The sequence below is a fragment of the Nicotiana attenuata genome, unplaced genomic scaffold, assembly GCF_001879085.1.
Source record: "Nicotiana attenuata strain UT unplaced genomic scaffold, NIATTr2, whole genome shotgun sequence".
NCBI lineage: Eukaryota > Viridiplantae > Streptophyta > Magnoliopsida > Solanales > Solanaceae > Nicotiana > Nicotiana attenuata.
In genome coordinates this window covers 316,984-332,911 of record NW_017670988.1, presented here as the reverse complement: position 1 = coordinate 332,911, position 15,928 = coordinate 316,984, and the positions used below count along the sequence as shown (strand labels likewise).

Below are 15,928 nucleotides of genomic sequence, written 5' to 3'. Positions count from 1 at the left end.
GTGTTACCGTTTCATTATTCTTGTTGATATAGATATGATGTTCATTATGCTTCTTTATTGATACTTCTTTATTGGTTTATTGTTAGAATCTGATATCCCCGCAGCATGTCCCTTTCCTATCTTATTCTGTTGATTCCTGTTATTATGATTTTGGTTTGTACATGATTTAACTACACAGGTACATATGATTGTCGTGTCCTAGCCTCGTCACTACTTCGCCGAGGTTAGGCTCGACACTTACTCAGTACATGGGGTCGGTTGTACTGATACTACACTCTGCACTCTTTTGTGCAGATTTCGGTACCAGACCCAGTGAGTAGCTGAGGTAGCTGCCTTCAGTCCAGGGAGACCAAGGTAGATCTGCTGGCGTCCGCATAGCCTAAAGTCCCCCTTCCCTGTTTAGCTTTTCTACTATCTCTTTTCATTCTGAGAACAAAATCTTAGTTGTTCGTGAATTTGTGACACCAGATTCGTGGGTAGACATGTATTGGAGTACTTGGATTTATTTTAACTCTTCCGCGCTTTTCATTTGTTTAGATATAGTTACTATTTATAATTGTTTGGGTTGATTGTTAACGTGTAGAACCTTAATAGTTAGCTTTCCTAGCTTTCACGAGTAGGCGCCATCACGACTCTCGAGGGCAGGAAATCCGTATCGTGACATTTCCCTAGCCCGATGTTCGCCTTTTTTTAGGCCTCATTTGTTTTTTTAAAGATTAAGACGTCTAAATCTGAATACACATCTGAATATCAAGATGTGTATTAAGATTAAGACATCTGAATCTGAATACACATCTGAATATATTAAGACGTGTATTAAGATCTGAATACTAAATAATTAAGACAGTTTGATTTTTAACATCTGAATGTATAAAATTTATCTTTATTTGAAAATTAATAAACATAAAATTCAAATGAAATACTAACTAATCTAATATTCTATCAATAAAATATATAGTTTTTTAAAATATGATAGTTGTTTGTGTTGATGACTAACGGGTGAATGCTGACTAGAGGCGGTGGTTGGTGGTAGTTTTGGTTGATGCTGGTGGTTCATGCTAGTAGCTAGTAGTGATTGGTAGTGGTGGCGATTATGGTTTAGGTCTTGAGGATGGTGGTGGCTGGTGGTGATAGTTAATAATGGTGGGTGGTAGTAGTTGTTTTGACCGAGGAAGGTGGTGGGTGGGTGGTAGTAGTTATTTTAACCGAGGAAGGTGGTGGGTGGGTGGTGGTAGGTTATATGATGGGCAGTGCCGGCTGTGGTTGTTGAGGGTGATAGAGTGGTCAGTTGTGGTAGTTGAGGTGGATGAGTGTTGATTGTGGGTGAGAATGATGGTGGTCGAAGTGGTGGGGATAGTGGGTGGTGATAGTCGATAATGGTGGCGGCTATGATTGAGGATGATGGTGGTGTGGTGGTGGTGGAGATGGCAGCGGCGGTGGTTGAGTATGGCGGTAGTGGTGGCAGTTGATAATGGTAGGCGGTGGCGGCAGTTAATAATGAATATGTGATAGCATCTTAATGAAATTAAGTCTGTGTTATAGATCTTAATCATACATACCTATTCAGACCCATTAAGAGGTTGTGAAGTAAAAAAAACAAACACACTTAATGATTAAGATCTGAATAATTAAGATTCAGACTTTAAAAACAAACGCACTTAATGTCTGAGATCCGAATGATTAAGATTCAGACCTCCATTAAGTGCATACAAATGAGGCCTAAGTCAAGTAATGAAGATCGGAGCTTCGTAACATGTTGACGAAGGCCCCCAAACTAAGGGCTCGGTCAGTAGAAGGGACAACTTTGTCTCCCTAAAAGAAGAATAGCCCCGCTCTCTAGCCGACCGATACTGTTGATCGTATAATAGCCTGTTTGGCCAAGCTTCTAAAATCAGCTTATTTTGAAAAGTGCTTTTCTCAAAAGTACTTTTAAAAAAAGTGCTTTTGGTGAGAAGCAGTTTGTGTTTGGCTAATTAATTTGAAAAGCACTTTTGAGCAGTAATTAGTGTTTGGCCAAGCTTTTGAAAACTGCCTCTAAGTGTATTTTTCTCAAAAGTGCTTCTCAGAAAGGTGCTTTTGGAGAGAAGCTACTTTTTTCTGCTTCTCAAAAACTGTTTCTGCTTCTCCTCAAAAGCACTTTTTTTCCTTCCAAAAGCTTGGCCAAACACCTCAATTTTTGGCCAAAAGTGCTTTTGGCAAAAAAAAAAAAAAATACTTTTGGCCCAAAAAAAGCTTGGCCAAAGAGGCTATCTGGTTCGTCTACTTATATTTTTCCTTTTGGATACATGATGGATTTATTTCAAACTTCATCATATAATTATCTAAAGAGAAAAAAGAGTTTCTTCTAGGGGTGAGTCTGAAAATTTCAATTATGTGGAGGGACAAAATGACATTACTCAAGAATATCTGGGTCAATTTGATATTTTTCAAGGAAAAAATCAATTTGTCAAGAACCTTCGAATTCTAAACTTCTAATGCCAACTCAATTTTATAGTGGAGCAATCAGTAACCAAATAAACAAACAAATCACAACACAGACACATTGGCTATGGCTTACATAGACAGTAAGCAAAAATTTATCCTACTGTTAATTTTTTCAGCACTTTTACTATCTTCTCCTGCAGTTCTTGCTAAACGTCGCCCAATCTCTGTAAGTTTTTTTTTGGGTATTGGGTTTTGTAAATCTTTTTCTTTTTATTGATGTTGCTTTATCATTATTTTGATATTTTTTGGCTGTTCTTGAATACAAATACAGGATGGAGAGATCAGAGAGAAGAAACTCCAATGCTATGCAGATATTGAAAGGTACTTTGAAGTTTATCCCGCAAATATATGTTAAGTGTTCCTTATTTTGTTTAAGACATACCATGATTAAAACTTTTCTTAATTTTCAATTGATCCCCGAAAAAAGTTTGTTTTTATGATGTTGGTGTCGGGACCAGCTTGCGTGCAACTCGAAATATGTTGAATTTTGTGTTCTAGGTTTCAACACCCAAACAACTTAAAAGTTTTTTCTTAATTGGTAATGGACCTAGAAATAGATTTTTTCTTAATGAAAGAAACTGTTGAACTTTTTGCTAATTCTTACTACTATAAATTTAGTCCTGAAAGAGGGATGGCCAACAAATATGCTGAATTTTGTGTATTGGGTTTAAGACCCAAAAGGTTTAAAACTTATTTGTAATTGGGGTGGACCCAGAAAAATGATTTTCTTTATGGAAGGAGTTGTTAAATTTTTTGGCTAATTTTTTTGTATTTATTTTGTCTTGAAAATAGTGGGTTGTGGGGTCAGAAGTGCAAGGCTACAACAGTAGACAAGGAGAATTGTGCTCTAGAATGCTTGTCACCAATTTGTTATGAGCGCGTTTATAAGAGTGATCCTGTAAGAATAATTTACTTGTAATGCTTCTCCCAGCTTGTTTAGATGTGTATGTTCATAATGCTGAATATGTGTATTGGTGTATTTTGAATTAGTTGGAGGAAGGGGAAAAGGATACTGTAAGGAGTCAAGAATACAAGTACTGCATGCACAAGTAAGAAGCCTATACTTATATCTAATGAAATATACAGTTGCTTTTGTCTTTGTTAATTTGAAGGTTTGATCTGAGAGTTATGAGTTGTTAAAGAAAGTAGAACTCCTTGATATTTTGTGTATGCAACTCTTTCCTCTTGTGTAGTTACCTTCCGCCTTCTATCTCTCTTTTCTGGTTGTCATATTTGGCGATGGAATCTGCAGAATTGTCCACTGCCTAGTGCACCAAGGTTATTTAAAGGTTAAAGGTGGCAATGTTGTTACAATAACTTTATATGCTTGTCGAGGAGGATATAATCACAACTAGGACTTCTATTTATGTATAGATATCCATGGTCAACATGAGTTTTGAGGGTGGCCACCTCTGCAAATGGCAGAAATTGAATGATGAAGATTGATAACACTTCTAATTGCTGAGAACCTTTTAGGATACATGGTTACTGGTTAAGAGTTGGCATTGGGAAATGTGTTGGGGCTTATTGTTGGTCAGTATATTTCTGTACCACGTTCCCAGTAATTTGATTGAGCTGCAATTTCATTTAGCTGATTGAGTCTGAGTTTGTGTAACTATAGCAGTTCGTTGTGACTGTATTGTAGCCTAACTAGTACTAGAATTACCCTTCGGACAATATTTAGCGATATGTCCTTTTTCACCACAAGTAAAACAAGCACCCACAATACCAAAGCAGCGACCACTGTGGTTCCTACCACATGTATAACATCACGGATACTGTCCGAACTGAAACAAATTGTTATCCTTCTCCGCGTCTGTTGCTGATCTTGTCTCACCGGAAACGTACTCCCGAAGGACTTTAGCACAGACTCTAATTGAGTAAGCGTAAATTGCCCACGATTATAACCACTCTTGCCCCCAGATGGAGCACCACTAAACTCGCCTATACTGCGAGCCTTTTTGTTTTCTCGCTCGACCCTGTCCCTCTTCTAAGAGGACTCATAACGGAGAACAGTGTCAACTACCTCTGAATATGTGCCATCTCCCACATCCCTAACCACAGGACCATGATAACAATGTTTAAGTCCACCCACAAACCGTCTCACCTTATCGTGCTCATCTGCAACCAAAAAGTGGCCACAGTAGGATCGGTATATAACTTACCATCTGATCAGAGGTTGCCCAATAGGGGCAGAGGGGCCTGCCCATCAATTATAGCTCGATGGTAATGAAAATACTGTAATATTGTATATATAAACTCTCTGCTCTCTTGACTTGAAGAAGAAAATGCTCAATTGAATAAGAAGTCCCGATAAGGAGAATATTGTAGCTTACGAAACTTGAAAAATATACGTAAATTCCGGGACATGAATTTTTTCTTTATGCCTCGTTATCAAACTTATGTAATGACGAGATCATGCAAAATGAAATAAGGGCTTAGCCTTAACATACCTGGAGTAGGGAAAAATTCCGTATGATATTCTTGGAAAAGGTTGCACCGTACTCCGTTAGAATCGCAAAATTTCACGTTACATCTCCGACCATTATAACTCACATATGCACTAACTCTGAAATGTGATGTTGTATCTTCTAATCTCGGACATACACTTAACACTAAGACTAGAATTCCTCCGAGGGCGTGGAATAAAACAACTTCGAACGAACTGATTCACACCATTCTTTTTTGACAAATTTGACACTACTGGACTTCCCAAAATCATGGACTGCATCCCACCACAAGTTGCCATCTTTTTATAAACACTCAAAAAATGCAATAGCTAGATTTCACTTTTCTTAGCAAACAAAAAGACTTTTGCTTACAAAATAAAGAGATTAATCAAATTCTTAAACGAATTAACTCACCTTCAGAAGGCTTTAAAGAATGCTAAAGTGAGCTAAAGTGAATACATATATGCTTAGCACGTTCAGAAGGCTTTAAAGAATATAAACCTTGTTATGTACTAATGTGACACCTTTCACTTAAATGCAAGAGTCATCATATGTATCTCCATGTGGCTGCCACGTTTGGATTATTAATCTTATCTAAAGACTTTAATTAATCAACCACTAATTATTAATTAACTAGTTAATTCTCCAATTATCCAATAATTCACATAATTGAGGATTATGTCAAATTACTTAAAGTACTACTCACTTTTAACACATCTTTTACAATTTACTATCATGGTCATGTGGTACCTTATATGACACTAGCCCATAAATACAGGGTTTTTTAGCCCGGGCCGTATTTTACCCAAAAATATCAAAATTTCGACGAAATTCATTTTCTTTGATTTGCTCCCGCTCTCACTTTCACAAATTTACTTATCACTTGTTTGAAATAGTACACTACTTATAATCTCCAAATAATCTTGTCCTTGAACTGAGGTCAATTACCTTACGACAATTCCATGTATAATACTACAGGGTGTAACATCGTCGTAATATATTACTGCAAAGCGTACAATCATTGTAATGTAACACTGCAAGGCGTAATCTCGACGTAATATTGCGGGGCGTAACATCATTCCCCCATTTGGAACATTCGTCCTTGAATGTTGACTGATGCTCTTATCATCTTCATAACTCCTTGCCATTTAAGCAATTGTTCTATGAATAAATTCAAAGGTCAGGGCATTCCCCCTTTAGGCCTCTTTCTCACGCCACGACTTGTGGCCGGAATCCTTCCAATCTCGTAACTGTTGCTTCCTTCTTTCATGCAGCCTGTATGACAAAGACTTTGTGAGTGTGCCTATGTGACTCTTCTCTCATTTTTGCCCCAGCTTCTAGCCATCCCTAGGCCTTACTTTGCAAACATATACAAATCTTGGTAAAATGTCCCTCTAGGCATCTGTAGATATACTGAAGTCCTTCGCTCGGTACTTTGTTGAACTTGCGAATATTGTTATACCTTATTTCATAGATCCGTTTATCCATCCGTATGGCTTTACTGCATCTAGGTAGATCATACTATGCCATAACTCTTATTTTGATTTATCATTACTGAGGTCTGCTACCGAACTCCAGGTTACTCTCGTGCTTATCCTATATGTATAAATCTAAGTCCTTTAATGCTTCCTTATTACTGTTCATCTAAAGGATGTAATCCTTCTCCGCTCATACGTTGGAACTTTATCCACCTGCTTTTAATTCACCTCAATATTGGTCTACAGCCTATTACTAATAACTTGAAATCTCTTACGTAATCACTCGGGCTCACGTTGCATCGAGGAACATCTGGAATAATTTCCATAACTGTATTTCATAACATCCCAATGTGATTCACCTTATGTGGGTGTTTTAATCCTGTACAATTCATGAAATCCTCTTCAAGTCATTACTCAATCGAAGGCTTAAACATCATCATTTATTTGTCACAATTTCACCCTCATGCTATTATCAGGGCAGCATTCCATCTCTTCTAAATGCTACTAGTCTTAGACTCCTTTGAGTTCATTTAGGCTATATTGAGCTTTCTATAACTTAGAGGAACCATCAGCTCCTTCGTTTTCGTGGGCTTAATCCCGAGGACTTATCCATTTTTTGTCACCTTCTCACTTGCCTTTTTCTATCCTTACTCTTGTCTTTCTAAAACCTTGTCGTTCTATCATACTTCAGCTTGCGATCGGTTCTTGTTATGCTTTTCTGGAACATCAAGCGAGACATCGCATCGTCTCTAACTCTTCTTTTACTCTCTTATTAGACCTTTCGGTACTTAGAAATCATAGGCTGGAAGGTACGCCACTGACGATGCTGCTATCATTTCTGGATACTGAATCCCAGTGCTCCCAGTCTTTTACCTAAAGTATGGACCACTCTCATCCTTCTATACTTGAGTATTTCGTACGTTGTTCACTTTTTACCTTACTTACTTTAAAATATCACCTCACATTCTTCTATCTCTTTCATAACCTCCCTCCCACATAGGTATAAATCACATCCACCATTTGAAACTCTATTATAATACTTGCACCTCTGGTGCCTATAGCATCGGTGGGAGCTCCATACTGAATTTTTATGAGGCTGGTATTTTCTAACTGGCTTTATCGTAGAGCCGTTATAGAATATGGTTGTTGTGCTATCTCTCTTGCACCTCTGATATTAAGAGTGATTCTGCTATGTTCTCAATCATGATTCCTATAACATCTGGGTCAATAATCGGATTCCTGATTTACTTCGTGGATGTAACTATTTAGTTTCCTCCTTCTTCTAGTCGGCCTTTGTGTAGGCTTAAGTTATCTCCCGATCTGCGGTTCATGATATTAGTTATTCTGTTTAGCCTTTCATGGGTGTTGAGGAATATTCATGATGCAATCCTTTAACAATTCAATCCTTCGTCTATGACCTGGACTCAATTCTTTCTTTTAACGTATACCAGAATCTTCTACGGCTGTATATGCTGCATGTATAAAACTCCAAACTCTTAAGTGTGTTCATAACGTAATTAACTCAGGATCATTGATCGAATAATTCCTTTTGTTCCTCCTTAGCTTTCTTTAACGTGAGCTATTACTTTTCCTGGCCTTTCTGCCCTCTTGTTGCGTGCATACTTAGCTTATCTTAGTTCCCACGCATGCCAGAGTTTTCATGCAACTCATATGATCTCAACATTACTTTTAATTTTACTTCCCGTTCATTGGCCACGGTAGGTGCCCCTTTCCTTTGGAATGCTTACAATGTTGTTGTGAGACTGTTGTTACATGACCATTTCCTCTTTAGGTCGTTGTGCTTAGGTTGAAGCCTTCTTCCTTATTTCCTTAGCTAGTCTTTCGTTGTAGTACTTAGGGAGAACCCTTGACTCTTGTAAAGTTGTGAGATTATTACGGACCTTTTGATGTCCTTCCTTGCCTATAATCATCCATAGTTGCTTACCTCCATGCCCTTGTGCTTGTAGGGTTGCTCCTGAACTGATATTTTGACTGCCTTCCCAGTGGCACTTTCTTTTATCCCTGTAACACTCCTACGGTACCTTTAACTACCCCGACTCCTATTTGAATGTATCTCAAGTATTATAATGACATTACTGCGAGGCTGAGTTCTCCATGTTGGGGTTTACTACATTTATCTTGCATGATCTGCTGATTTGTCTGTAACTTCTTGTCTAGTCATGACTAGGCTCTTCCTGAATCAACTACTAACTACTTGTCGGCCCATTCTCATATCCATATCCGCTATCTTTCTTGGGTTATTTCCTTGTCTTAACTTACCTCACGTACTGGCTCCTTATCTATCAATAACATCCCGGACAGGAACCCTTACTTCCTTTTTTTTTGACGTCGTGCTTACATAACGTTCTGGAATCATAGCATATCTGTAACATCTGGATAGTTACAATCTCATACTTTTCTCATTTTTATCGCATTCTTCCTTTATCATTCCATATTTCTCCCTTTAGGGGAGTACTAATACTTGGAGCTATGACGACCTGCCTATAGATGTTTTTCCTCTTCATTTTTGGCATCCTTTCACATCATCAATGACTCTTACTCGCCTTGCGGTAATCCTTCTGTACCAAGGATAACAAAATTCCTCACTCGCGATGGTGACACTTAGTGTAACTGGCACATACAGTCCCTTAAGCTTAACTTTGCTCATACTGCTTGCTTTAGGGAAGCGTCTCCCTGAATGACCATTCTCTGAATTCATCATGGATCTTCTTCTGTTGTCCATTCTATTATTGCCGGAATGCAATCTGAAATTCTCATGATGCTGACTATTATCAAATCACTCAGTTCCTAATTCATGTTTAGTTTATCTTGTTCACCAGTCCATACTGATTTCTATTACTCTGGGGTCTAACTTCTCCTTCGGTTAATCACGTTAGAGTCGCGAACTTATTTCTCGAAATGAGGATGTGACTGTATGGCCTATACTATTTTGTTGTCTTTAGGCCCATCACCTCTCGTCTCTTTCTTCATTTGACTACAGAGTTTGTAACATTCTACCGTTGCCATCCATGTATCACATGTCACTCATAATGCTTCATTATCCCTTTTTGTACTTCCCTGCTAATATTTCTATCCATCACTCTATTCAAGATTATGATTTTTTCCCTATGTTGCTCGGACTCTCCAAAACAGCTGCCGTACCCGTGTTGGACCCTCAAAAAATACACTATTTTTGGAGGATCCGACACGCACCCATCGATATTTTCGGAGAGTCCGGGCAACATAGTTTTTTCCTTAAAGGTTAGGATTTCTTAATTCTTGTTTTAGTAGGATTATATTTATAGTTCTAGTCAAACTAGGATTATTTATTGGTAGCCCATTCTTAGTAGAATTCTTTTTCTTATTTTAGTTGGGATAGGGTTTTTTTTATGACCGAGAAATCCGTCGGGCCGATCCTTTGGACCAACCGCAGCCTTCGAAACTCGGTGGATAATGGGCCCGCCCCTCTACCCTTCTCCACTTAAATACCAGGCTTTGCTTTGCATGGTGTGGGGGCTTGAACCTGTGACCCAAGACACAAATCCACCACCCTTTGCCACTTGAGCTAGGCCCTGGGGGCTTAGTTGGGATAGGTTTTCTTGGACTTATTCTTATTCTAGTTTAATTAGGATTAATTTTCCTTAACCTTATCAATTTTACTCATTGTAAAGTCTATTTAAAGGGCTCAATATACTGAAAATAAACATTCGTGATTAGTATTTCTAAGCTCTTGCTTCAAAAACGTGATTTACGTTTAATTTCACTGTTCTTCCTTTATTCAACGCTTCTTGCAATCTTGCGGGACTGAAGAACGAGTGGGTAAGGTTCTTTTCATCTTACATTCTTCTCACGTAAGTTTGAAGAACGCTTCTGCTAGTTTGGTAAAAAACTTTAGCGAGTTGCTTTTGTTTTTTTTCTCTTCTTTGTGCTTGAGATGTGCTAAACCTTGAAAGTACATCAATTGGTATCAGAACACAGGTTCCAGGTCCGAATTATGAATTTCTATCTTGTTCATCATGTTGCTAGACAAGAAAATAACAAGCTCGAGATCCTCTTCACTTGATGAACTATTTAAGATCGAAAGATTAAGAACTACAACCCTTGAACGAGACAATGAAGAAATTAAAGTGCACTAGATGGCTTTAAAGTGCAACTAAATGACCGAAGGAAATCAATGCAGAATCTGACTTGATTGTTGAAGATTTGGCGATTCAAAATCAGCCACCAAATCTGCCACAACACCTACAACCTCCACCACCACCAAGACACAACATACCAGTGCTACTGCGACGTCTTTCACTTCGAGATCTACCAATTCAACCGCGCAGAATAGGACATTTTGATCAAGCAGAAGAAGCTATAGTTGACCAAGGCATGAGAATACCTAAGTGCCATGCTTACTATGATAAAAACTCAGATTCGGAATACTCAGTATGACTCTGATGAAGTTCAGTATCAACATGATAGAAGGAGATTTCAGAGAAGGCCACGCAATAATAATCGTGAGAGAGGTATCAACGTGATATTAAGCTTGAAATTGCGGAGTGTGATGGCATATCTCAAGGCGATGAATTCATTGATTGGCTTATAACTATTGAGCGTGTTTTTGATGATAAAGAATATTCTGATGAGAAGAAAGTCAAGCTTGTTGCTATAAAGCTTAGAGGTTATGCATTGCTATGGTGGGAAAACCTCAAAAAAAAGAGCGAGGCTTGAAGGAATAACACGAATTCGCACTTGGGAGAGAATGAAATGAGAATTGGGCAAACAATTCTTGCAAGAGACATATGAAGAAGATTCTTACTTGAAGTTTCATTCTTTTAGACAAGTAACTTTATCTGTGGATGAGTACACAAGAGAATTTGAATATCTTAGGCTCAAGAGTGACATTAAAGAAAATCCAGCCTGCCTAATTGCTCGATATTTGGCTAGATTAAATTAGCCTATTGCTAATGTGATACAATTGCAGCCCTGTTGGACCTTTGGAGATGTTGTCAAACTAGCCAAGGTCGTAGGGACACAACAGAAGGAAGCCAAAGCCACATTTTCATTAACTACCATAAAAAAGCCGAACACTTTCAACCATGGGAGTGCTAGTTTGAGCTCTACAAAGCCACAATCATCTACAACAAAACCAAGTGTCCAGAAAGTGTAAGGGAAGCCCATGACTTCACAAGCTATTTTTAAAAAGAGATGCATAAATATGGAGGACTTTATGGGCTAAACTTGGTACTAAGCTAACACCTAGCACCAATGTTTTGAAAAGCAAGCGCTTCGTCGCTTTAAGCGAGAAGCGAGGCGAAGCGAGAAGCTATCGCTTTTTCCTAACTGAGGCGACACGATCAGCAGAAGCGATCGCTTCAGCCGAGAAAGCGCGAAGCAACCCAGAAGCGAGAAGCGCAGAAGCGAGCGCTTCTGTTCAGAGGGGTCATTTAAAAAAAAAAGTTTGGACCTTTGTTTTTATTATACAAAACAGACCCAAAGTGAAAAGACCATTCTTTCTCTTCTTCCCAACGTTAGCAGCAGCAACTAGCTAGGGTTCCAGCCTCCAGGTAATTTTTCTTCTTTTATTTTTCTTCTTCTTCTCCTTTTCTCTTCTCGTTTTCAGTTTTTCTCGTCCAGTCGTCTGCACAGCTAGGACAGGCACTGGTTTTTTTCCCCCCCTTTTATTCTTCTTATTTATTAATTTTAATATGTATTTTAGTGCATAAAATTAATTATTTTATATATATATGTTATATTTTAGTTTATTTGATTTTTTTAATGTGTATTCTAGTTTATAAAATTAATTATCATATACTATGTTATATTCTCAGTTTATTGATTAATTTTATATGTTTTTTCAGTTTATAAAATTAATTATTATATATATATANAGTGAACTTTTAATTAAGGATAATATCTTCACTTGCATCATTATAAAGATAATTATTATATATATATATATATATATATATATATATATATATATATATATATATATATATATATATATGTTATATTTTCAGTTTATTTGATTATTTATTTTTTTTATATCTTATTAGGGATTTAAAAATGTCCCAAAGTTCGAATTGGCGCTTCGCTTTTGAAGCGAGGCGAGCCCTTGTCGCTTTTTTGCGCTTCTCGCTCTCAAAAACACTGCCTAGCACTTCTCATCATCCCCAAACTGATGGGCAAGCCGAAGTTGTCGATCGAAGTTTAGGTGCTTTGCTTCGTGAGTTAATAAAGAAAATCTCAAAGAGTGGGAATCGGTACTTCCTACTGCTGAGTTTGCCTTTAACAAGTCAACCAACCGCACTACGGGAAAGAGTCCATTCGAAGTTGTCTGTGGTAAGAATCCTCTTGGACCATTTGATCTTTCCCCTTTTCTAGTTGCTCATTCTTTTAGTGGAGATGCTGTTGATCGAGTGAAGAAACTCAAGAAACTACATGAGAAAGTTCGGGCACATATTGAGAAGCAAAATGATAAATATAAAAAAAAGGCTGATACACGTAGGTTTCATGTGGTGTTCAAGGAAGGCGACATGCTTTGGGTTCATTTGAGCAAGGAGAGATTTCCCGATCGCAAGTTTTCGAAATTACAGAAGCGAGCTGATGGACCTTTTAAGGTACTGCAAAAGATTGGTGATGATGCTTATCGCTTGGAGCTTCCCAATAACTTTGAAATATCACCTATCTTCAATGTAGCAAAACTTGCTCCCTACTATTCTGATGACTCGAGGGCGAGTCCTTTTCAACTAGGAGAGAATGATGAACATATGGAGGCCATGTTTTCTCAACAATGGAGGCTTATTGGGCTCTTGAAGGTGTCAATGAATTTGGAGAATCGGGCCACGATTTTAAAGTGCTTATACTAATTAGCCTCGGTTCAATTGGGGGCCAAGAATCTCAAGAAATTGAAGAGGTCCAAGAATCCATTCAAGATTAGGATTTTTTTCCTTAAATATTAGGATTTCTTAATTCTTGTTTTAGGAGGATTATATTTATAGTTCTAATCAAACTAGGATTATTAGTTGGTAGCCCATTCCTAGTAGAATTATTTTTCCTATTTTAATTAAGATAGGTTTTCTTAGCCTTATTCTTATTCTAGTTTAACTAGGATTAGTTTTGCTTAACCTTATCAATTTTACTCATTGTAAGGTCTATTTGAATGGCGCAATTTGCTGAAAATAAACATAGGTGATCAGTTTTTCCAAGCTTTTGCTTCAAAAATGTGATTTACTTTTTATTTCACTGTTCTTCCTTTATTCAACGCTTCTTGCAATGTTGCGGGACTGAAGAACGAGTGGGTAAGGTTCTTTTCATCTTACATTCTTCTCACGTGTGTTTGAAGCACGCTTTTGCTAGTTTTGTGAAAAATTTTAGCGAGGTGCTTTTGCTTTTTTCTCTTCTTTGTGCTTGAGAGGTACAAAACATTGAAAGTACATCACTATATAACCTTTCAGAGAGCTGCATAACTTAAGTAGATTAAGTTACAATTGGTTGCTATCAACTTTTTAACAAACGTATATAGGAGTAAAAAGTAATCTAAGATCCTCAGGCCTAAGATGATAAAATTTCTGTGAAAACAGAAATATTTTGTACCTAGGGGATTGCGCCAGAGGTTCCTATAAATTTGTTGAGTGAGATTAAAATTCTTTTTTCTGATGAATACTTTGGTTCTTTTCGATAATTTATGCAGAAAGTGGATTACTTTGAGTAATTTTTGAAATATTTTATTTTTGTTGACTGACCAATTAGGATTTAGACATCCCAAAGATTGGTAACAATCTGCATTCAAGCTTAAATACGGATTAGAGGATAATTTTTCAGACCATGGTAATTATCTGTACATTTATAATGGTTTCACCATCTGAATTTAGATACGTAGGTGTTAATCTCTTATAAGAATCTACTCTAGGGTGGGGTGGGCGGTTTGGATTGTTTAAACTGTTTTGCAATTTCCACCATTTTCATGAGAGCATCAAACCTTGCTTGTTACATTATTAATATGTGTGTGATCGTGCGTGTGTTTTCCTTATAACTCACTCTCAGATTGAGATATTGCTGACTTGTGCCCATCAATCATGTTTATGTTTTTTGCTTGGTTCCTACATGCACCAGCAAACCTACCTTACCGCAATTGAGTGAACCAGCATGAAAAGCTTTTAGAAGCTCTTGAAAACATCTTAGCTCTTGAAAACATCTTGTTAATCAAGGACCCAATGCCTTTCTGAATAAATAGCCGATATATCCACTGAAGCTTTCTGTTTTCCCCATGAACGCCTCATCAAAATGGTGATGCTATGATCAACTAAAGTGTTTTATGTGGAGTTGATCTCATATGTCAGTTAAGCTGATGCAAAACTTTCAGATAGACTTCCACTTGAAAATGTTGCAATCAGTTCAGTAGAAATAAATTTTACTTCCCTCTTAATTACTAGTTACAACAGTCTTACTAGGTTTTCACATTTCTTCTCAGAGTACTGTCAGTAGGGCAGATTTAAAGCTTGTATAATAGTACTTTTACCATGAGCTTTTACCGAGTGCTCACTCTTGTGTCTGAACTGGTTACAAGCAGATGAAACTAGCCACTGGAAATAATTCTCTTTAAACCCTTTTTCTTCTACTCCCTACCCCTCTTGTTTATTTTTGTGTTGAAACAAAAGCTAGAACATATGATGTCCGGATAATGTTCATATACACAGCATGGTAATGGAATTCACTTTGAGTCTTACTTTCTGCAACCTTTCTCATTCTGGCATATACCTTCTCATTGAATTTGTTTCAAAGCTAAAAAATGAGCTCCTTTCACCTTTGTTTACCCTTTGGTTTTTGGATGCAATCTGAATCTCTAGTTTGCACTTATTCCTTCTCTTTTGGCAGGCATTCCCTTGGGCAGAGCTTGGATGATATTAAAGGTTCCTTCGAGTGGTGAACTGGCAAAATCTGCTAGCGTGGCCTGTGTACTCCTGCATCTTTTCCCATTAACAACTTCCTGTTGTATGTATTGTGTCTATCGTGTGGATGCTCATTGATTTGTACTAATCTGTAACAAAGTACAACTTTCAGAGATTAAGGTTTTGTTTTCCATTTCTTTCCCTTGGGGTGTTCTGGAACAACTATGGTTGCTTGTAAATTCCTCTGATCTTGACAGTGGGGGCAATATTCTTACAAATTTATTTCAATTCAACCGGTTATAGCAAGTTATGCTCTATTTTCCATGTTACTGTACCGAGTTTGCTATCAAGAGTTACACGTTGCATCTAACCTGATGGTTTGAAAAACTTATACATGTCAGTGCTTAAACTCTTCAAATAATGCTCAAAAGTGGCAACAGAACAAATTTTCAGATATTGGAGTAAATGGTCTTGCTATGTCTTTGCTATTTGTATCAAATGAACACTCTTATTTGTGAAGTCAAAGATCAACTGAAAATGATTCCCATTGAACTCCAATCCAATTAAAATTCGTTGCTTATTTCCTCCTTCTGCAGTAAACTTTTATGAGAAAATGGATTAAATCCATTAGGCTATA

General features: G+C 37.4%; 1 protein-coding gene across 1 annotated transcript; it reads left to right on the top strand.

Annotated features, from left to right (window-relative positions):
* The first annotated feature begins 2,475 nt into the window (after positions 1 to 2,475).
* On the top strand, positions 2,476 to 15,614 carry LOC109245044. The gene is made up of 5 exons (XM_019412227.1): positions 2,476 to 2,650; positions 2,756 to 2,805; positions 3,277 to 3,382; positions 3,475 to 3,533; positions 15,278 to 15,614. The coding sequence occupies exons 1-5, from the start codon at positions 2,549 to 2,551 to the stop codon at positions 15,327 to 15,329; spliced, it is 369 nt and encodes a 122-aa protein (XP_019267772.1). The 5' UTR covers positions 2,476 to 2,548; the 3' UTR covers positions 15,330 to 15,614.
* Positions 15,615 to 15,928: the final 314 nt, after the last annotated feature.